This window comes from Rhineura floridana, chromosome 3 (genome assembly GCF_030035675.1).
Source record: "Rhineura floridana isolate rRhiFlo1 chromosome 3, rRhiFlo1.hap2, whole genome shotgun sequence".
NCBI lineage: Eukaryota > Metazoa > Chordata > Lepidosauria > Squamata > Rhineuridae > Rhineura > Rhineura floridana.
The window spans coordinates 203,257,167-203,280,653 of NC_084482.1; the positions used below are offsets into that span (position 1 = coordinate 203,257,167).

Here is a 23,487-nt window from a genome sequence, read left to right on the forward strand (position 1 = left end):
ACCAGTTGAAAATTGCTGAAGGTCTTGGTGGACCACGTCATGATTTTTCTCTCTGTTGTGGCCATTGTCATGCACTGTGCTAGATGTGGTGTGATTTTTAATTGAGTACGGCATTGCTGCTTTTATTTCTTATCTAAGAGATGGCATTTTGCCGTATTGCAGTTTTAGTGTTAGTGCAATGAAATACAAGATGATAAGAACTAAAAAGGAGCAATACAAACACAAAGAAAAATCGATATGTATATGTCCTGCAGACAGGCCGGGGACCACCCGAAGGAAGCTCGCGGACCCCTTGGTGACCCGTGGACCACAGTTTGGGAACCCCTGGCGTGGGTTGCACAAAACAGCCGCTAGGGGGCTCTGGCTGGATTTCTTTTGCTCCTATTCCTCAACGCAAAGGAGGAACGAGCTTCGCGCCGCTTCTGCAGTAGCTTCTGTCTCCCCCTCTGCTTGTGCAACCTCCCGCCGAGAGGAGCTGGGCTTCCTACCGAAGGTGCTGTATCCGGTGGGTGAAGCGGAGGGGCTGATCCCGGCGAGGGAGGGAAGGAAAGGGGCTTGGGAGGGGAGTGCAGCCACCGGGCAGGGAGAGAGCTCTGAATCGACCGCAGTTGCTTGCCCGAGCCGTGCCTTGTTGGGGGCGCCTTGGAGAGCCCGGCGCCCAGAGGCCTCGATGGGCGTGTCACATAGGGGGTGTTTTTGCTGATCTAGGTTGGAGCCGCCCGCATCTCTTTGGGGTCCACCCCCTCTCTGCCTTAAGACCATAGAGCTTTGCGTGGCCCCTTCGAGTCAAGCCGATCTTGGGGGTAATGCATGTGAGTGCCCATTCTAGCGACTTGAGCAGTGGTGCGCTTTGCACAAGCGCAGAGGCCCTCTCGTCCTCGTTTCTGAGTGCGTACTCTCCGGGACTGAGCCTGGGAAACTTCGAAGCTGATGCCAGGCAACTAATTCCCCCCCCCCAAAAAAAAACACCACAAAGAGGAAAGCTTCCACCAAATGGGAAGGACCATAGCTCAGCGGCAGGGCATCTGCCTTGCACGCAGAAGGTTCCTGGTTCAATCCTCGGGGCCTCCAGGTAGGGCTGGGAAAAGCTCCGACCTTGAAACCCTGGCAAGCTACTGCCAGTCAGTCCGGAAGATGCTGAATCAGTGGTCTGATTCAGTATAAGGCAGCATGCTGTGCTTTTAGGCCTTTGTCCAATTTCCTTAGTACAGTTACAAGGAATAAAGACTGTAGCTCAGCGGCAGAGCATCTGCCTTGTGTGCAGAAGGTCCCAGGTTCAATCCTCAGCAGGTAAGCCTGGAAGAGAATCCTGAAGAGCTGCTGCCAATCAGTGTAGACAGTACAGAGCTCGGTAGACCTATAGCCTTAACTCAGTATAAGGCAGTTTCCAATGTTCCTGAGGGGCTGTAGCTCAGCGGACAGAGCACCTGCCTTGCATGCAGAAGGCCCCAGGTTCAGTCTTCAGCATCTCCAGATAAGGCTGGAGGACAGGCCCCTGTCCTGAAATCCTTCCCGTGTTCCTATGCCGCCTCCAGTTCCATATCCTTCTGTTTCTGCTCTGCTCAGAAAATGCCCCTTTTGAAGGTACACCCTGCCAGCTGCCTCTCCCTTGCCGCAGATCCGGGTCACCTAGGTTATTTCACCCCAGATCCATCCCTTGAAGGAAAATGACCGAAACGGAGGAAACGAAGGTAGGGAGCCAACCTGTGCCAACTCTCTCGTCCCGTTCTTTGTCGTGGTGGCTGGTTGCCCGTTGGGACTGGTAGGGCGGAAGGCGAGGAGCCCAGCAGTCGGTGGCCAATGGCAAGCAGAGACCCCTCAGGCCCCCTCTTCACATAGCACTTCGCAACTGCATGGCTGACCCTGCTGTTAGGCCCGGGGCCAGGCTCTTCAGGCCCAGGGGCCAATTGCAGCCCTCCAGGCCTCTCTGCCTGGTCCTCGAGACTCTGCCCGTATCACATATCCTCCCCAGTCACGCCATTCCCTGCGCCAACCCTGTTTCATGTTCTCCTTACATGTTTTTACCTGGCTGGTGTGTGCCTTTGAGCTCTCATCATGCTTCTTGCTGGCCCGGATGGAGGGCAGGGAAGGGTGTGCGAGTGTGTGTCGAGACTAACCCCTCAATGGCATGTGGCCCTCAGAAGGTTGCCCAGATGGGAATGTGGCCATTGGGCTGAGGAAAGCTTCCCCGGCCCACCTTAAGGCAGAGTGAGGTGGCCATTGGAGCGGATTGGCCTAGCTCCTTGGTTCTGGCTGTCCTTCAGGGTCAGTTGTTTAACACGTTATTGTTATATTTTTACCCCTGGTGGAGGAGGGGAGGATTTTCTGCCTCAGGTGCCAAAATGGCCTGACGGGCTTTGATTGCTACATGGCTTGACTTGCGGGTGGGAAGACACCATTTCCTGCTCTGCCTCTGGTTGAAAGAAAATGCCCGTCTGGGAATGTGCAAATGCATTTAAACATAAGTTGCTTATGTACTTAAATGCGATCGATTCACCTGTGAAAAAGCACAGTCGATGCTATTACTTATTTGCAGCATTTATGTACCCCACTCTTTAGCCCGCAAGACCCTCAGAGCGACGCATAAAATTCGTTTCCCTGCCGTCGGGCTCCTAATCAAAAAAGATGGTGGCACGCGAGGAAAAAGGAATAGGGCGGGAGGAGGGGAGAACAAGCTCCTTTGAATCATAGAATAGTAGAGTTGGAAGGGGTCTACAAGGCCATCGAGTCCAACCCCCTGCTCAATGCAGGAATCCAAATCAATGGCCAACAGCTCTGCTCTGAAGTACAAAGAAGTCTCTTTTCAAATTGGAGTAGCTAGTTTAGGCTGTTTTTATGAGAGGGGTTTTAATGTCAGCCAAGTTTGCTGACGACACTAAATTGTTCAGGGTTGTTAAAACAAAAAGGGATTGCGAAGAGCTCCAAAAAGACCTCTCCAAACTGAGTGAATGGGCGGAAAAATGGCAAATGCAATTCAATATAAACAAGTGTAAAATTATGCATATTGGAGCAAAAAATCTGAATTTCACATGTACGCTCATGGGGTCTGAACTGGCGGTGACTGACCAGGAGAGAGACCTCGGGGTTGTAGTGGACAGCATGATGAAAATGTCGACCCAGTGTGCGGCAGCTGTGAAAAAGGCAAATTCCATGCTAGCGATAATTAGGAAAGGTATTGAAAGTAGAACAGCCGATATCATAATGCCATTGTATAAATCTATGGTGCGGCCGCATTTGGAATACTGTGTACAGTTCTGGTCGCCTCATCTCAAAAAGGATATTATAGAGTTGGAAAAGGTTCAGAAGAAGGCAACCAGAATGAACAAGGGGATGCAGCGACTCCCTTACAAGGAAAGGTTGCAGCATTTGGGGCATTTTAGTTTAGAGAAAAGACGGGTCAGAGGAGACATGATAGAAGTGTATAAAATTATGCATGGCATTGAGAAAGTGGATAGAGAAAAGTTCTTCTCCCTCTCTCATAATACTAGAACTCGTGGACATTCAAAGAAGCTGAATGTTGGAAGATTCAGGACAGACAAAAGGAAGTACGTCTTTACTCAGCGTATAGTTAAACTATGGAATTTGCTCCCACAAGATGCAGTAATGGCCACCAGCTTGAATGGCTTTAATAGAAGATTAGACAAATTCATGGAGGACAGGGCTATCAATGGCTACTAGCCGTGATGGCTGTGCTCTGCCACCCTAGTCAGAGGCAGTATGCTTCTGAAAACCAGTTGCCGGAAGCCTCAGGAGGGGAGAGTGTTCTTGCGCTTGGGTCCTGCTTGCGGGCTTCCCCCAGGCCACTGTGAGAACAGGATGCTGGACTAGATGGGCCACTGGCCTGATCCAGCAGGCTCTTCTTATGTTCTTATGTTCTTAATGTTTTGAAAGGGACCCCCTTTTGCCTTTTTTGCTGCAGGTTCGCCTGACAAGAGGGGGAGATGTCAACACTGAGGATCAAAAGAGAAGCGAAGAGCTGCTGGTAGGCATTTGTGACCCACCCGCTTGAGTGAGAAAGAAAGAAAGAGAGGAACGTCACCTAACACACCATTAATGTATGGAACTCACTGCCACTTGATGGGGTGATGGCGGCTGGCTTAAGTGGCTTTCAGAGTGGATTACACCAGTACATAGGGACATAGCAAGCTGCCTGAGGCCAGATTGGTCCAGCTAGCTCAGTATTGCCTACACTGACTGGGAGTGGCTCTCCAGGATTTCAGGCAGGGGACGTTAGAGTATGGGAGCTATGAAAAAGGTGAATTCCATGCAAGGGATCATGGGGAAAAGAAATGAAAATAAAACTGCCAATATCATAATGCCATTATACAAAGCTATTGTGCGGCCACACTTGGAACACTGTGTACAGTTCTGGTCACCTCCCCTCAAAAAGGATAAGAGCTGGAAAAGGTTCAGAAAAGGGCAACTGGAATGATCAAGGGGATGGAGCATCTCCTGTATGGGGAAAGGTTATACAACATTTGGGGCTTTTTCATTTAGTTAAATGGTGAGTAAGAGGGGGCGTGATCGAGGTGAATAAAATTATGCGTGGCATGGAGAAAGTGGATAGAGGAAAGTTTTTCTCCCTCATAACACTAGACCTTGGGTGATGTCCAATGAAGCTGAAGGGTGGGAGATTCAGGACAGACTAAAGAAAGTCCTTTGCTTAGCACATAGTTAAACTATGGAATTCGCTTCCACAAACACCAGTGATGGGCGCCAACTTGGATGGCTTTAAAAGAAAATTAGACAAATTCATGGAGGATAAGGCTATCGGTTGCACTCAGGTTCTGCTTGGGGTTCCCTTCTGGGACATGTGCTTGGCCACTGTGATGACAGGATGCCAGAGTAGATAGGCCTTTGGCCTGATCTGGCAGCCAGGTTCCTATGGGTCCCAGGCTATGGTCTGAAGGCACATGAGGCCAGCTCCCTGCTGAAGCTAAGCAGGGTCAGGTCTGGCCAGTGCCTGGATGGGAGACCGCCTGGGAACCACATGTAAGCCGCCTAGGGTTTCTGTGATGAAAGGAAAGGCGGGGTATAAATGGAATAAATGAATAAATAATAGTGCCTGGCCAACACTCAGACCTGGGGATTCTCTGATGTGTGGGGTTTCCTGCTCCCAAGTCCTACCCCCCCTTCACCTTCTCTTCTGACAGAGAGAGATAGAAGCTGAGAGGAAGAAGATTGTTGCGGAGTGGAAGTTGCTGCACGAGATTCTTGATGAACAGCAGCAGCTCCTGCTGAGCTGGCTGCAAGACGTTGAGGGCGACATTCTCCGCAGAAGGAACGAGGTCCTCAGATTCTCCAGGACTATCCTCAGGGAGCTGGAAAGGGAGGAAACGGCACAGCAGCTGTTACCGGTAGGGAGAGTGAGATGTTGGAAAGTCAGCACAAAGGCGGGAGCCTGTGGCTCTCCGGATGCTATTAGAGTACAAGCTCTGTCTTCCCTGACCTTTGGCCATGGTGGCTGAGGCTGATGGGAGTTGCTGTCCGGCAACATCTGAAAGGCCACTACTGGACTACAACGCCTATCATTGTTGACTGTTGGCCACACTGGCTGGGGCCGATGGGAGGTGGAGTCCAACGGCACCTGAAGGCCGCAGGTTCCCATCTCTGAGGTAGGGCCACCACCTGGTTAAAGAAATATTAGCCAATTAATCAAATGAGTTTTCATTGATTAATCATTTACTGAATTGATTAAATGTGCAGATGACTAAAACAATGATTCTAGAAAAAACACTCATAGGGTTGTATCCAGTGTTAGTCCTACTCAGAGTGGGCCCCCTGAAGTTAGTGAACATGGCTAACTTAGGCTTGCAGATACCATGGCATGTGAAAAAGACAAATAATTGGGTGTTAGAACAAATTAAACCAGAACTATCATTAGAAGCTAAAATCATACTTTGAACACACAATGAGAAGACCTGATTCACTAGAAAAGACAATCATGCTGGGAAAAACATAAGGGAGTAGAAAAAGAGGAAGGCCAAACAAGAGATGGATTGATTCCATAAAGGAAGCCACAGACCTGAACACGGTGGTTTATAACAGATGCTGTTGGAGGTCGCTGATTCATAGGGTCGCCATAAGTCTTAATCGACTTGAAGGCATATAACAAGAAACTCTGAAAAGAACTTACATGAAATCCATCGTGTCTTTGTGTTTAGATGGTTGCATGTATACGTCACAACTGGCCCCATCAAAGAAGGAGCATTGCCTCCTATGCGAGAGCGAAGGGGGAAGGTGCCGGCCCATTTGTCTTTTATATATAAGTATCCAACGAATACAGAAGAAAAGCCGCTTGTTTAAGCAGCCAGGAGCCAGAAATCCAAAATACATCATTCATTAAACTCAGATGAAATGATAATCCCTCCCCTCCCCGCCTCCCTGGGAGATTTCAAAATGAGTCAAAATACAGTACATCACAGAAGTGAAGATAACTTCTTTAGGCTAACCATATGTGTTTTGCTGTGGCCAGCAGATGTCTATATAGATTATGTCTGGAGGCATATTCAATAAATTTCCACCAGGTGGCACCAAAGGTCTGCTTTTTCTTTTCATAGAATAGTAGAGTTGGAAGGGGCCTATAAGGCCAGCGAGTCCAACCACCTGCTCAATGCAGGAATCCATTTTAAAGCATACCTGACAGATGGCTGTCCAGCTGCCTCTTGAATGCCTCCAGTGCTGGAGAGCCCGCCACCTCCCGAGATCATTGGTTCCATTGTCATACTGCTCTAACAGTTAGGGGATTATATGTTCGGTCGAAATCTGGCTTCCTGCAACTTGAGCCCATTATTCTGTGTCCTGCACTCTGGAGTGATCAAGGAGAGATCTTGGCCCTCCTCTGTGTGGCAACCTTTCAAGTACTTGAAAAATACTATTATATCTCCCCTCACTCTTCTCAAGCAGGGCTGTGGAGTCAGTACGCCAAACCTTCGACTCCGACTCCTCTATTTTTCTACTGTCCAACTCCGACTCCACCCAAAATTACTTCCAACTCCACAGCCCTGGAAAGGGCTGTAAATGTCTTTTTAAATTGGAAGCTCTCATAGGAGCATTTTTATCACTGCCTGAATATGTGCTGATCTTGGCATCACAGCATTCGTCTTCATCTGGGTCCTGTGTCATACACTGACACACAAAATGTTTTCCATCTTGAGTTATGGTGAAATGCTCAAATACAGCTGACTTCATGGGAAGCTTCTTTGACATTTTGAATTTATATTTTAAAAAAATTGTCAATCAAAATTTATTTTGAAGCCAGAGTTGGAGTCGGTACATTTCTACCGACTCCGACTCCACCCAAAATTGCTTATGACTCCGACTGCACAGCCCTGTTCTCAAGGCTAAACATGCTCAGTTCTTTCAGTCTGTCCTCACAGGGCTTTGTTTCCAGTCCCCTGATCATCCTCGTTGCCCTCCTCTGAACTCGTTCCTGGCAAGAAATGAAATTCATGAGTGATTTCCCCCCAGTAATGCTATATTCCAAACATCCTTAGCCAGCTAGTAATACCCAGACCCTCCAGATCTTTCCACCTTTGGACCACAGTCTGTCGCACCGCTAATAATAAAAAAGATATCAAGGCCTTAAATTTAATGTCTGAATTCTGTCCCTTATACAAAATAACAAAAATAGTTCAGCCCATTTGCTGTTTTTAAAGTACTTATACTAAAAATAATGTTACGTCGCCCATAGATACGCATTTAGTGTCAATTAAAAAGATTGGTAATTGATTAAAGCAGGGGTAGGAAAATGGATCCAGATTTTCCCCAACCCCCATGGGCTGTTTTTGACTGGGGGGGGGCGATGTTACCATGAAATCAGGTGAAGTTTTCTTCTGTGCCCATGTGGTTTGAAGTCAAACCATGTCTGCAAAGGCTTGAGGGTTTGCAAGTGCCAAAGATCAGCTGCAAAGATCACCTCCCCGCCCCTGCACTCTCTCTCTCTCTCTCTCTCTCTCTCTCTTGATATCATATATGGCAAGTGGGCATGGCTTGGGGAAAATAGACTCGCAGACCAAATTAGAACCCCTCCTGGGATTCAGTTGGCCCGTGGGCTGGAGGTAGCCGTTCTCTGAAAATAAACACCCAAGTTGGGGATCTAAATCCTGATCGTAAATGAAATGCTGCGTAGCTTAGCCAAGCTGTTCATGCCAGATTGAATGCTCAGATTCAATCTCCCTTCCCCCAAACAGCGTGAGGGATTCAGAATTTTACCCTTTTGGAATGGTCTCTCTATATTGCTTGAAGCAGGGATAGGGACCCATTGGACCTCCAGACAACTCCCAGCAGCCCCAGCCGGCATGGTGAGCCATCAGGAAGGCTGACAGTTCATTCACATGAATGAGTGGAAAGCGGCACAGAGATCTTTCAAATAAAAAACAAGGCAATAGCCACCTAAGGCCACATTCACACCATACACTTAAAGCACTATTATATCACTTAAAACAGTCATGGCTGCCCCAAAGAATCCTGGGAACTGTAGTCATTAAGGGTGCTGAGAGTTATTAGGAGACCTCCCCACCCCCCCAGCTACAATTCCTGGGATTCCCTGGGAAGAGGGATGGATTGGTTAAACCACTCAGGTTTAGTTAGAACTACAAATCTAACATGGAGAACCTTTTCCTTGACCAGTAACCAAAGACAAATGAGCACATAAAGTCAAGGTCTAACAAAACATAATGCAGAATAGGAGCAGAAACAAGAGAAAGAAGTGGGCTCCTGCTGGGAGGAATGGCAGGATATAAATTAAATATTAAATAAATAATAAAAATAAGTAGAACATTTGGGCTTGTATCTTGCTACATTTTGAAAGGATTGTAAAGTATTTTTCATAGATGATATCTGCAGCGGCAACTTAGTTCACGTGCATTGCCTTATCTGAATCCACGCACAAAGAGAAGGTCTCCGAGTAGACGCCACTGAAGAAGACTTGTTTCAAGTCAAAACACGTCTGGCAAATTATTTGAGATGTGTGGTGTATTTTATCTTCTCATTTTATACTTCTGCATTAGAATACCTTTGCAATTTATTACTGTGTTGTCATTGGGAGTGCATGTACATCTTGTCAGTACAGCAAGCAGCTTACATCACAATCTGTGGGAGTAAATTGGTGTTGGAGGAGAGCTTTGCGCATACCATGGACTGCGAAAAAGACAACTAATTGGGTGTTAGAACAAATTAAACCAGAACTGTCACTAGAAGCCGAAATGATGAAACTGAGGTTATCATACTTTGGACACATAATGAGAAGAACTGATTCACTAGAAAAGACAATAATTCTGGGAAAAACAGAAGGAAGTAGAAAAAGAGGAAGGCCCACCAAGAGATGGATTGATTCCATAAAGGAAGCCACAGACCTGAACTTACAAGATCTGAACAGGGTGGTTCATGGGAGATGCTCTTGGAGGTCACTGATTCATAGGGTCACCATAAGTCGTAATCAACCTGAAGGCACACAACAACAAATTGCATGTACATTAGAAATTGGTCATTATTGTGCATTCTATCAGCCATAGACCATATTTTCCACTATTTATTTCTGCATATTTTTTCAGAATACATCATGTTTTATTAGACCTTGTGCTCCTTTTACTTAGAACTAGCTGTCAGCTTTCTTCTCTTCCTTAGTCCCTAGTTTTGCCCTTGTAAAACTCAGTGGGGAGGAGGATGGGGGCTAATCCAGTCTTAGCTGACTCCCCCACCTGTCATAGGTACCAGTCCCAATGGGCATCAGCCACCAGTTGAACCCGTTTGAAACCAACTCAAGGTCTTGGGGTCTTCCAGGTGCGTGCAAATGGCTTCCGTGAGAGGCACTGCAGGGCAAGAAAGATCTTCTCCAGCTACTTCATAAAATTAACTTCTTAACTTTTCTTTCTTCTTAGGGCTTAGACAGCACTGGGTGCAGGTGAGTTCTGGGTTTGATTTCACTAGCTCCTCTCTGCAGTCGTCTCTGAGCTGCTGGTTTCAGAGGGAGCAATTATTTTTCAAACTTTGATGATAAGAAACAAATAATACTCCGAATTAAGATACGTGGCATAAGCACATCTAAATAGTATAGCCATATATAATAATCCATGAGAACATCAGCTGGGCCATACTCGCGCCATACATTTATTCCGCTATTATTCCACTTTAAACACTCATGGCTTCCCCCAAAGAGTCTTGGGCAGTGTAGTTTGTGAAGGGTGCAAAGAGCTGTTAGGAGGCCCCCTGTGCACCTCACAGAGTTTCAGACTGACTGTTAAACCATTCTGAAAAGAGTGCGTCATGGGTCAGCGCCAGCCGGGCAGCCTGCAGTGGCGTCACCACTATCAAGGCCTCCCCTGCTGTTTTTAGGCCTTGAGATTTATTTATTTATGGTTGCATTTATATCTCACCTTTTTCTCCAAGGAGCTCAAGGTGGCGTACAAATATCGTTCTCCTCTCCACATTTGATCCTCACAACAACCCTGTGAGGTAGGTTAGGCTGAGAGGCAGTGACTGGCCCAAGATCACCCCCAGTGAGCTTCGTGGGTGAGTGGGAGTTTGAACCCTGGCCTCCCGAGTCCTAGTCCAACACTCACTAACTATTACACCAATATGCTTGATAGTGAGGAAGGCACTCTTCTAGGTACTTGGGTCTGAAGCCATTGGGTCCACAACTGTTAAAGTGGTATAACACTGCTTGAAATGTAGAGTGTGGCTGTGACCTTATACTCATAGCAAAATTCTAGAGGTGTGGATCCCAACCTTGCTGAAACTAGCCCACAAGTGTTAGACAGCAGCAGGCTTGGAGGAAGCCCAAGATCTGCAGAAGTAAAGAAAATATTTAGGGGGGGAAATTCTTAAAACTGAGGAGGGGGATCCAAAGATAGTCTGATGGGGACTGAACATGCTCAGTGGGCGCACAATGCCAATTGGCTGTTAGGTGCACAGGAAGCTGTCATACTGAGATAGACCCATTGGTCCACCTAGATCTGCACTGGCTGGCAGCGACTCCCTAGTGTTTCAGACAGAGAACTTTTCCTAGCCCTTTGTGGAGATGTCAGGGATTGAACCCCAGACCTTCTGCATGCAGAAAGCGGATGCTCTACCACTGAGCTATAGCCCTTCCGCAAAGTGTGTGTGGAGAGAGTTGTGGGACGAAACGGAACATCCTCAAAGAAAGCATGAATGGCCCAGTGCCTTCAGCTCCTACCACGGAACCTCTACGCTGCCAACATTTTGCTGTAGGTCCCGCTTGTGTTCATACACCGCCCTGAGAGCTTTCTGCTATAGGGCGGTCTAGAAATGTAATTAAATAAATAAATAAATAAATATGAACAGCGCAAACCTCTACATATCTACTCAGTCCCATTGTGTTCAGTGAAGCTTACTCTTAGCAGGCTTACTCTTAGCCGAAGGGTGCAGTCCACATCCAGGACCCTCCAGGAGGAGCAGAGTTTGGACTAGGCAGATCTGCAGCTGAGCCTGGGTGCAGCTGGGCCCACGCTAGCTGCAGACCCTCATCCCAGCTTAGCCGGAGATATGCTGGCATGAGTCCTCCAAAGCCCGCTAAGCCAAGGCCAGGGTAAGTCCCCAGGAAGGACATTCTGTGGGAGGGGCAGGACAGGACAAGGAGAGACCGACCCCTATTTCAGACTCCGTTCAGCTCAGTCACGTGTCCTAGCAAATTGGCGGAAGTTACCCTGGCAAAAAAGGGGGGCAAAATATTTGAAAGGCTCTTTTTCCCTCTGTCATGATCGTAGCTAAATAGCACCTCCATGTTCAGAGGCAGTCTGCCTCTGAATCCCAGGTACTGGGTACAAGTAGGGGAGAGGCTGATGCCTTGATGTTGTGCTGTTGGCTTCCCGGAAGCATCTGTTTGGCTGCAGTCGGGGGGAAAAGGAAGGATGGAGGGCTCCATAGACTTTTGGCTTGACCCAGCAGGGCAGTTCATTTGTTCTTAACCTCTCTCCCCACACGCACACTTTTTTCTCTCTTTTCCTCGCAGAGATGCCACATTTTTCCTGAAATCACAGCCAGGCTTGGTGGAGCTGGAGCAGAAACTGAGCGACGTCTCACACAAAAGAGCCATTTTGCTGGAAACTCTCCTGGAGATCAAAGGTGAAGAAGAATTCTGATTTTGATTTAATCCTTGTGTGCCACTTTTCCAACAACTGCCTTGAACTCAAAGCAGCTCACAATAACAACAAAGGATTAAAAAATTAGCAAACAACATTTCCATTTTGTTATGTGTTGTCTGTGCCAGCGGTGGAGATTCAGTGGCACTCCAGATGAGGCTGGACTACAACTCCCATCATCCTCTGGCCACTCGACATGCTGGCTGGGATTGGTGGAAATTGGGAGTTCAATAAGAACTGGAAAGCTACCAGATTCCCCATTCCTGGACGACAACATGTAAAAGTACTTAACCGCATGATCCTCCCCACCCACACGTCATCTGAAGTAGTACAGTCCAGAGAAAGAGGTTTACCACATCAGCTGCTGTTTGTATGTGACATTTGCCACAGGTTAGCTGCACTTGGGTGGGGATTCACATTTGATATCGGCAAGGCAAGGGAAGACATAAAAGTTGGTAAGTTCTAACAAAATATTTATTAAAAGACAGGGTTAAGAAAGCAGATATTTACAGCCCTTGGTTGCTGTTAGGATATAGGATAACAGCATTGCTGATTTCCTGTGAGTCCATATTGATTGTGCTCTCTAAGCCCTCTGAGACATGATCTGATGTCTGCTGTGTTGTGTTCAATACAAGCCCTTTCTAGGCAAAAGATTATTGGTTTTGCTCAGTCATCCTGAGAAATGGACTTTAACGTGGCCAAGAGAGGGTGCTGCCACACTACAGAAATATTCTCCAGTTGGTTACCAGTCACTGTTCTCACAGTTTTTCATAGTCTTACTCTGGTAGCAAAAATATCCTGATAAGCCATCTGGTGTTGTTGTACAGTGTCCTGTTGGGTTGTTCTCATGCTGTGAACTGAACCTGTGTTCCACAGCTTAGCAATCAACAGAAAGCTGAAAGAGGCATTGATATTAATAGCTCTACTTCAAGCCTCAAATATAATAGCTTGCTACTAAGCATGGTTTCCAAAATTGGAGGAAGAAATATCAATAATTTAAGATATGCAGACGATACCATACTACTAGCAGAAACCAGTAATGATTTGAAACGAATGCTGATGAAAGTTAAAGAGGAAAGCACAAAAGCAGGACTACAGCTGTATGTCAAGAAGGCTAAAATAATGACAACAGAAGATTTATGTAACTTTAAAGTTGACAATGAGGACATTGAACTTGTCAAGGATTATCAATACCTTAGTATAGTCATTAACCAAAATGGAGACAATAGTCAAGAAATCAGAAGGCTAGGACTGGGGAGGGCAGCTATGAGGGAACTAGAAAAGGTCCTCAAATGCAAAAATGTATCACTGAAGACTAAAGTCAGGATCATTCAGACCATGGTATTCCCGATCTCTATGTATGGATGTGAAAGTTGGACAGTGAAAAAAGCAGATAAGAGAAAAATCAACTCATTTGAAATGTGGTGTTGGAGGAGAGCTTTGCGGATACCATGGACTGCAAAAAAGATAAATAATTGGGTGTCAGAACAAATTAAACCAGAACTATCACTAGACGCTAAAATGATGAAACTGGGGTTATCATACTTTGAACACATAATGGGAAGACATGATTCATTAGAAAAGACAATAATGCTGGGAAAAACAGCAGGGAGTAGAAAAAGAGGAAGGCCAAACAGACCTGAACTTACAAGATCTGAACAGGGTTGTTCGCTACAGATGCTACTGGAGGTCGCTGATTCATAGGGTTGCCATAAGTCGTGATCAACTTGAAGGCACATAACAACAACAAGAAGTATGGTTTCAGGCCTCTAAATGCACACTAATAAAAGGCACGCTTCTAAGGAATTTGTACATGTCACCTAATTCATGCACGTAACCTTTCACGTGACAATACCACGCCAGTCTGCTTACAGCGTCTGAGCAAGCTTTCTGTGCGTGTGTGAATTTTTACTGAAGCAGCAGACGTTTCTCCATTAAGTCATACTGAGACTTTAGGCTTGAAAACAAGCTGTTTATTTAGGAAATGCATACTTGATAGGAAAGATCCTATTTCTAATTAACTAAGTTGAAAGCACAGAAGCCAAGCCTGGTCTCTGCCCTTATGCTGTTGAACAGAGCTTGGAAAAGTTACTTTTTTGAACTATAACTCCCATCAGCCCAATCCAGTGACCATGCTGGCTGGGGCTTATGGGAGTTGTAGTTCAAAAAAGTAACTTTTCCAAGCTCTGCTGTTGAGGGGTGGGAGGAGAGAGAGACAGACAAAGATTCTCCCCTTTCCCAAGAGAATTTAGAAGGAAGGAAGTTGGAAAATGAGGTCTGCAATCCCTAAGAGAATCGGTTTACCCTTTGAAGTGTAGGCAGAGCTTGGAAAAGTTACTTTTTTGAACTACAACTCCCATCAGCCCCAGCCAGCATGGCCGCTGGATAGGGCTGATGGGAGTTGTAGTTCAAAAAAGTAACTTTTCCAAGCTCTGAGTGTAGGTCAGCACTGAGAATACAGGACAGTGAGACATCCTAGGGATCTTGGAGGTTCTTTTCCCTGTCTGTCTTAACCCCATGCAAACATAACCAAAGTTTGAGTTGCAGTCCCAACACTTCCAACAATTTGAAGAGTATGGAGAGAGCCCCCCCCCTTTTTTTTGGTGCCTTCATGATGATTTGTGCTCATGATGGTATCGGGGTGGCTATTCACGACCCCACATTCAATACCGTTTGCGCCTCCAAACGTTTGAGAGATATACTGCTTCATTTCCATTCAGTGCTTGTCCTGTAACTTCCTGCTGAAATCCTGTAACTTTTTATACCACAAACCTTCCAGGATTTGTTAGTTTTGCCCCGCTTTTGTTGTGCTATAGGAACATAGGAACATGTGCCTTATACTGAGTCAGACCATTGGTCCATCTAGCTCAATATTGTCTACACTGGCTGGCAGTGGCTCTCCACGGTTTCAGGCAGGAATCTCTCCCAGCCCTATCTGGAGATACCAGGGATTGAATCTGGGACCTTCTGCGTGCAAGGCAGATGCCCTACCACTGAGCTATGGCCCTTCCCGTAGCTTTCCCAGAGTGTCCCTCTGGATCGCAATAATGCTATAACACTGGGGGAGCATCACAGAACAGCTAACAAAGCGGAGGGATGTGTGGATAGTCTGGTATAAATCCACCACGAATGCACTACTATTGCTTCAGTGACATGTTGCAGAAGACACCCCCCCCCCAAAAAAACCCCACCAGACTAGAGGGGCTCAGGGAGAGAACGAGAAAAACCAAAAATGTGTACAGGATGCTCATTTTCTTCTTTCCTCCCCCAGAGAATCTACAGCTGGAGTTGAAGAGGAATGGAGGTACGCACCCCTACCTCCCTGCCCACTGGCCACTTTACCTTCAAAAAAATAAAAATGACATGCTGGCAGCACCATGCTCCCAATCAGGGGCAGTCCTGCGATGGCCGCCTCACCCTGCTGGCCCATCATGGGGGGTGGAGGGGCAGGGCAGAGAGGGAACAAAGGAACATAGGGTCCATCCATACCTAACCTCAAAATCCACGTTTTCCATATTCAGTTGATAGTTTTGAGATCCACATCATGTCCTGTTTGCGGTCGGATTTATTTGTTAAAACCCAATTTTCAAGCATCCATACATGTAGGCTTGAGTTTCTTGGGGGTGGGGCTAATTTGCTTTTGCGTTTTGTCACGCTCCTAAGTCCACCCCTTTACAGTGATTGCTCCATAACTGTAGTTTGCTTTTTGCGTGCATTTCCAGAAGAGCGCAAAAAATGTTATCTTTTTTTTTAATTAACGCACATGCACAGGTTTGTGTTTAAATAGACATTCCTTCAACTGCAGAAGATGCGTATTATTGTTATTATTTATTATTAACAAACTTTATTGAAACATTTTAAAAAATAAAATACCCTTGTCTGGGCTATTACATATAGTACATAAAATTTACTAATACAGAGGTACATTCCATGTTTTCAGTGAATTGTTGCATAATATTGCAAAATAGCTTTCAAGTGGAAATATTATTCATTAAACGTTCAATTTTTATGTTTGATTGTAAAATAGTAGGGTTTTTTTAAAAAAGCAATGTGATACAGCTAGAGATACTAGAAGGAGGAAATGTCCTGGTTCAGTACCAGAAGAAGGAATGAATGTAAGGGAGGAGGCGGAGGCGGAGGCATGGATGGACGGTGAGATCTCACCCAGTTATCTGCCCATAAATAAAAAAAAAGTGGGGAAAGACATCCTCACTACAGAGGTTAGAAGGGTTAAAAATCAGGACAGAAATAATTGGTTTATTGCAGGGTACAGGTCGCCATAAGTCATAGTCGACTTGAAGGCACATCACAACAACAACAAACAGGAAGTTCGGATTTCTGTCAAGAAAATCCAGAATAGCGGGGGACGTCATATGGACGCTGGCAAATTCTCTTGTGGGGGCTTCATGCCAGTGGTGGGTGGGGTCAGCACACACAAGCGGGCAGAGCAATGAATGCGAATTTTGCCTTTGCACAGAAGGCTGGTTTCTACACACACCTCTTTTTATCCTCCATCCAGGAAAGGGAGAAGTTGCACCTGAGTTCAAGGGCGCCCTCCAGCCAGTGGTTGTTAAGCAAGGTCAGTGAGGGGCATAGCCTGGGGGAGGGGGGTGTCCTGGGGAGAGTTTTGAGGCCTGGAGGTTCCCCGCCTGGTGTCTAGGCACAGGTACACAAGTCACTCCTTCCGCCCTCCCCGGAGCCATTGGACTAAGAGCCAAGCTGCCCATTCGGAGATACGGTTTAGCCCTCCTTGGACAGAACAATTTCAGAATGTAGGGGCTGAGGCCCGTATGTTCGAAGGCTCCACGTATAACATGTATCAGAAGCCTTAGGTTGCATTCCACGTAGTACTAACAATTTTGGCACTAGCAGTTTTGCTTGCCCAGTGGAATTATCTCCACTCTCCTCCTGCCGCATGCTGTTCTGGGGGTTCTCCTGACCTTCCAGAGCAGATCTTGGAGGAATGGGGGGGCACGGGGAGAGGTGGCAGGGAGCCCTGTTCCACTAGTGGGAACCCCTGAATTGGCTTCCAGTAACGCAACAATTCACAGGTCCCTGTACTTAGAAAAGTAGCATGTCAGGGAAACAGCTAAGATTGAACCTTGGCATGTAGGACCAGGAGCAGATTTGAGAGGGCTCCTCTCGGTCTCCACAGCAGCACCCTCTTGCATTGCTTACCGGGGGTGGTGGAATGGGAAGGGGGTGCTGCCAGGAAGGAAGCCGACAGGGATGGGCAATGGTGGGGCTTTTACTTTTACTTGAGAGAAAAGGCAAGTAAGAGGCGACCTGATAGAAGGGTATAAAATTATGCATGGCATGGAGAAAGCAGATAGAGAAAAGTTTTTCTCCCTCTCTTGTAACACTAGAATTCATAGACATCCAATGAAGCTGAATATTCAGGACAGGCAAAAGAAAGGACTTCTTCCCACAGTGCATAGTTAAACTATGGAACTCCCACAGGAGGCAGTGATGGCCACCAACTTGGATGGCTATAAAAGAGGATTAGAGAAATTCATGAAGGCTATCAATGGCTACTAGCCGTAATGGCTCTGCTCTGCTACCATAATCAGAGGCGGTACGTTTCCAAATACCAGTTGCTGGAAGCTGCTTGAGGGGAGAGTTCTTGCTTGCAGGCTCCCCACTGGCGTTGTGAAAACAGGATGCTGGACTAGATGGGCCACTGGCCTGCTCCAGCAACCAGGCTCTTCTTGGGTTCTTATGGTGGGCAGCGTAGCGCTGAAAAGAGAAGTGGCAGGACCAGCTGTCATTATCTTTGCCTCTGGGCTACAGCCCTTTCCCCTGGGCTTTATTTCATTTATTTGATCAAAGTACTTATAATATCAGAAAGTTGAACGGCAATAGAAAAACATGGTGCAGCAAATATAGAAACATTTGTAACTCATCATTTATTTATTTATCATGTATAACCTTCATAAAATTTCATGGAAAATTCCATGAAGATGATCTAAATTACAGAATTAATCAGATTTTGCTCTCGTCGTATAACAGGATCCAGCTTACTTCTATTTCTAACAGGAGACGGGCAGGCGAACAAAATGGAGGATGAGAAACCGCCAACAGATCATTCCAAGCAACAGGAACTACACAGCAGGACAGCAGAAGGCATTGCGGAGGAAGTTTCTCTCTCTCCTAAACCAGAAGCAGCTTCTGAGGGTCAGCATAGATCAAAAAGAGAGCAGAGGAACTGTCTGGGCGAGGAGGATAAATCTATTCCCTGTGAGGGAAGCAACAAGCACCTTGATGGCCACAAAGTCCAGCTGAGGACTCAAGAGAGCAAGAAGAAGAAGATGTGTGCAGAGTGTGGGAAAATCTTCAGTCAGAGTTCACGACTTATTAGACATCAGAGAATCCACACAGGTGAGAGGCTGTACAAGTGCTTGGACTGCGGGAAGAGCTTCTGCCAGAGATCTGGACTCATAGTCCATCAGAGAACCCACACAGGTGAGAGGCCGTACAAATGCTCCCACTGCGATAAGAGTTTCAGCTTGAACTCCAACCTCATTGCACACAAGAGGACCCACACTGGGGAGAAGCCATTCAAATGCTCGCATTGTGGGAAGGGCTTCAGCCAGTGGTCAGGACTCATTGCTCACGAAGGGACGCACTGGGAAGAGAAGCCTTACAAGTGCTCTGAGTGTGGTAAAAGCTTCTGCCGGAGCTCGGATCTCATTGTCCATGTGACAACTCACACGGGGGAGAAGCCTTACAAGTGTTTCCATTGTGGGAAGAGTTTCAGTCGGAGGCCGGATCTCCTTGTCCACGAGAGGACTCACACGGGAGAAAAACCATACAAATGCCTCAATTGCGGTAAAAACTTTAGCCAGAGGTCAGGCCTAATTGCACATGAACGGACTCACATGGAGGCGAAGCCTTATAAATGCATGGTTTGCGACAAGAGCTTTAGTCATAGCTCACACCTTGCAGTACACGAGACGACCCACATCGAAGAGAAGCCATTCAAGTGCCTGGACTGTGGGAAAAGCTTTGGCCAGAAACCAGACCTCATTGCGCACCAACAGAACCACACAGGGGAGAAACCGTACGAGTGTGCAAATTGCGGGAAGTGCTTCAGCCAGAGGCCGAGTCTGAACGCGCATGAAAGGACCCACATGGGGGAGAAGCTCTACCCATGCTTGGAATGTGGGAAGAGCTTCCGGAACAGTTCCAACCTGAAGTCCCACAAGAGGACCCACATCGGGGACAAGCCCTACAAGTGCTCCTTGTGTGGAAAAAGCTTCAAGTGGAGTTCTAACCTCATTGCCCACGAAAGGACCCACACCGGAGAGAAGCCGTACAGGTGCTCGGACTGTGGGAAAAGCTTCAAGTGGAGCTCTGATCTTAGCAGACACCAGAGAATCCACACGGGAGAGAGCTGATGAACAGCCCAATTATGAGGAATTTTTTGTTGAAAACTACCAAAAAGATTCTTCATCCTTGTTTGAGTTTTGTTTGGTTGGTTGGTTGATGTTGTTAACTGGCTTTTATATGGGTGTTGCAGTATGTCATGTGGGAACCAGATGTTATAAAATTGGTGCTGTGGCTCTGAATTCAAGAAAGTGGCCTGCACCTGGGTTTGGCTGGCTATTTCAGATGGATGTGCCCATGTCAGCTTGCCTCGCCTCTGCAGCTCCCAGTCATGACAATTCCTGCTCTGCTTCCTCTGGACCAGGGATGGGGAACCTGTGGCCCTCCAGACACTGCTAGATTCCATCAGCCCCAGCCAGCATGGCCAGTGGTCAGGTAAGATGGAAGATGTGCAGCAACATCTGCTGGGCCACAGGTTTCCCATCTGAGCTGTAGACCATTCCCTCTTTCTCGATCTGGTGCTTTCAGGCCCCTAGTCCCCTCCTTTCCTAGTCTGTTTTTCTACACTCCTTTCCTGGGCTGGGCTGTTTATCCTGTCCTCTCTAGGATCAGAGCAGTCAATGGTTGCTACAGCCACTGTAGCCTGACCCATACGTCTATGACATCAGAGCAGCTTAGCCAGTGACCAGACAAAATCCACATTACGATGCAGAGGATTCAACTTCCCTGGGCTATTTGACCTGCCCTGCTCCTTTGAATGATCTGAGCAGCTCTAACAGTGAAACCTCAGGCTACCCTGCCTGAACCACCCCTCTTTGACATCAGAGCAGCTCAGCCAATCACTGCTAGAGACTGCTACACAAAAAAACTGCTAATGCATTACACTAGAAAATAATTCAGTGGATCACCCTGTTTCTTTGAATAGATATTCAGAGAAACAGGGTGATCCATTGAATCTTTCCTAGTGTAATGCATTAGCAGTTTAGATAGTTACAGCTGCACATTACAGGCATGGCAGGATGCTGTGTGTATTGAGACAGATAAGTGTTCTATCTAGTGAAAAGACAAATTCCTTTTTGATGCTACATACAGTGGGCTCTTGCACAAGAATGTTACATCTCCCTAAAACATGGGAGGGGCACCTTTTCTGGACAGGGGGCCAGGTCCTTATCTCCCCACCCCTCCTGACCTATATTTGACAAGGGGGTGGGTGCCGTTCACCTGCCAGTACTCTTGACATAAGTATGACATCAGGTTATGCTGCGCTTTGAAGCCCCAATTGTCAAGAGTTCAAAGCGCAGCATGGTACTGTTTGAAAGCCCTTTTGCAAACTAGAGGGAGGACTTGTCAGGCAGAATGGAATTGCATTAGAACAACATTTCCTTTTAGGGCAGCGGTAGGGAACCTCTAGCCCATGGGCCAAACTTGGCCCACCAGGCCTCCTCATTTGGGCAGTGAGGCCATTTTGGGGAAGCCACACCTGCTGGAAACCTGACATCATGCATCACATCAGGTGTAAGGCAGGTAAGGACAGGGCTTCAAAGGAACAACTGAGAGCTTAAAATGAGCTGATTGTTCCTTTGCTAGACCAACCCTTATTTAAAACAATTTAGGATCACAAAATGTATGCCACTGATATTCCTCTATCTAGCTGTCTGTCTAACAGTCCTCTATACCTCCTTTTGCTGATAAGGCCCCAGGGCTGTGTATGTTAAAAAAAATAGAAAATCAAAACAATCATTTACAGGTCATAATAAAAATAACGCCATAGCTCTCAGACACAATATAGACAAAAGGGCCACCAAAATGACCATGGGGTTGGAGCAACTCCTTTGTAAGGAAAGCTCACAACGTTCAGGGCTTTTTAATTTAGAGAAAAAGTGAGTAAGAAGCGGGGGACATGATAGAGGTGTGTACAATTATGCATTTAAGCGGATGGAGAAAATGTGTTCCCCCTCAATATTAAAAGCTCAGGGACATGCAATGAAGCGGAAGGTTGGAAGATTCTAGACAGACGAAAGAAAGTCCTTCACCCAGCGCATAGTTAAACTATAGAATCAGCTCCTACAAGAGGCAGTGGTGGCCACCACCTTGGATGGCTTTAAAAGATGCGGCATGCTCATGGAGGATAAGGCTATCAAGGTCTACTAGCTGTGACGGGTATGTTCTCCCTCTGCTATCAGAAACTATATGTTTCTAAACGCCATTTGTTGGAAACTGCAGTGGGGGAGAGTTCTGTTGCGCTCAGGTCCTGCTCTTGGGCTACCCACTGGGGCATCGGATTGGCCATTGTGAGAACAGGATGCTGGACTAGATGGGCCACTGGCCTGCTCAATCAGGGTTCTTACGCCTTTAATAGGAAAAATGCTGCATTAATTTATTCCTCACTTCCATATGGATCCAAATGTAGGAGATCAACTAACAATTCTTCATTACACCCCTTTTCCAAAACCCTGATGAAAGAAAGGTGTCTTCACCTGTCTGTGGGGAGTGAATTCCACAGGCATAGGGGCTGCCACTGAAACAGCCCTTCTCTTCCCCCCCCCGCACTGTGCTATGTACTTCAAGCTGCGTAGGGACCATAGAAGGTTGCGTCTGTAGATCTCAAGGCATGGGCAGGTCTATATGGGAGTGGACGTCCTCTCTGGTACTTCTCTGTGGATGCTACCATCCAGTGTCATCAACCATTGCTGTATTAGCACTGCTACCACTTGCAGTGGCAGTCAGTTCCAAAGGCCAACTGTGTATTGTGCTGAGGAGAGGTGGTGGAGGAATGTGAGAATATTTTATCTGCTTTCGGTCAATTTCCCTGGGACAGCTCCATGCTGGGGCTGGCTGCATTTGTGTGCGACGGCGGCCCCAAAGGATTGCTTTATCCATTTTTTTTTTTAACCTTTGTAGAGTAGGCTAGTTTCTAGACACACACAAACAGCCCTCTCACTACCTCCAGGCAAGCAAGAGGCTTTATCAGATTTCAAGGGGACATTCCAGCCAGGCAAAAACTCGAGCAGGGTGCCCAATAGGGTTGCCAGGTTCAGGGCCTGAGACTGATCCTGTATCTTTAGGAGAAGAGAAAGTCAGCCAAGTGCAGGTGTTCTTGCAACACTGTAACAGGAAAAACCACAAGGTGGAATTCTCCCTTCCCCCTGCACAACTTTTAAAGATACAGAAAACCTCTTGGTTGCCGGCCTCCAAGAGGTCTTCTATATCTTTAAAAGTTGTGCAGGGGGAAGGGAGAATTCCACCTTGTGTTTTTTCCTATTACAGTGTTGCAAGAACACCTGCAGTTGGCTGACTTTCTCTTCTAAAGATACAGGATCAGTCTCAGGCCCTGAGCCTGGCAACCCTAGTGCCAAAGTAGGGCCCAGTAGTGGGTGTGTCCTGGGGAGAGGGCATTTTATTTATTTTTCCTGAAAAGCTTTTCTAAACTGCCCAATTTTTAAGCATTTCTGAGCTGTATACAAAAGGACAACATAAAAAGCAATAAAACAACATCATAAAAACATGAAAAAGAAATTCAGTAACAACAGGGTCCAATCTTATGGGCCAGGGAAAGCCTGGGAAAAAGTTACGTCTTTACATGATGCCTGAAGCAAATTTATTATTTATTTATTGCCTTGATAACCCATCGTTCCTCCAAGAAGCTCAAGGTGGCATCCAGACATTGTTCTACCCCTCCCAATTTTATCCTCATAACAACCCTGTGAGGTAGGTTAGGTTGAGAGACAGACTGGCCCAAGGTCACCCAGTGAGCTTCATGGCTGAGTGGTGATTTGAACCCTAGCCCGGCACTTTAACCACTATACCACACTCTGACTCTCTTTTACTGCTTTGACAGAGCCAAGCAAATATAGCTCCACAGCTCCTGAGGAAGGAAAGTATTTCCAAAACCCGTAGAGCATTAGAGTAAATCTGTAAGTAAGAGAGTAAGTCTCCTTTTTTATCTTCGCAGTGAGTGATGGATGATGTTTCACACACGGCAGAGGGAAGGGTGAAGAACTTGGGGGGGAGTCCCAAGGGCCAAACAGAGAAGCCTGGAGGACCACATTTGAGCATCAGG

At 46.7% G+C, this 23,487-nt stretch overlaps 1 protein-coding gene across 4 annotated transcripts; it reads left to right on the top strand.

Moving 5' to 3' along the window:
• The first annotated feature begins 391 nt into the window (after positions 1-391).
• LOC133381178 (zinc finger protein 883-like) lies at positions 392-19,958 on the top strand. 4 transcript variants are annotated; one of them, XM_061619868.1, is made up of 9 exons: positions 392-505; positions 1,567-1,691; positions 3,920-3,982; positions 5,154-5,357; positions 9,882-9,904; positions 11,972-12,084; positions 15,373-15,405; positions 16,621-16,680; positions 18,111-19,958. In XM_061619868.1, exons 2-9 carry the CDS (start codon positions 1,668-1,670, stop codon positions 19,496-19,498), a joined length of 1,908 nt encoding a protein of 635 aa, XP_061475852.1. In that variant the 5' UTR covers positions 392-505; positions 1,567-1,667; the 3' UTR covers positions 19,499-19,958. The 4 variants fall into 4 exon arrangements, with proteins under 4 accessions (XP_061475852.1, XP_061475855.1, XP_061475853.1 ...); XM_061619871.1 differs by having other exon boundaries at positions 18,138-19,958; XM_061619869.1 differs by having other exon boundaries at positions 392-493; positions 1,619-1,691.
• Positions 19,959-23,487: the final 3,529 nt, after the last annotated feature.

Coding starts and splice junctions, on each gene's coding strand:
- LOC133381178 (XM_061619868.1), top strand. CDS start 1,668: ATGACCGAAACGGAGGAAACGAAG. Junction 12,085..15,372: donor AACTCTCCTGGAGATCAAAG/GTGAAGAAGAAT, acceptor TTCCTCCCCCAG/AGAATCTACAGCTGGAGTTG. Junction 16,681..18,110: donor GCCAGTGGTTGTTAAGCAAG/GTCAGTGAGGGG, acceptor GTCGTATAACAG/GATCCAGCTTACTTCTATTT.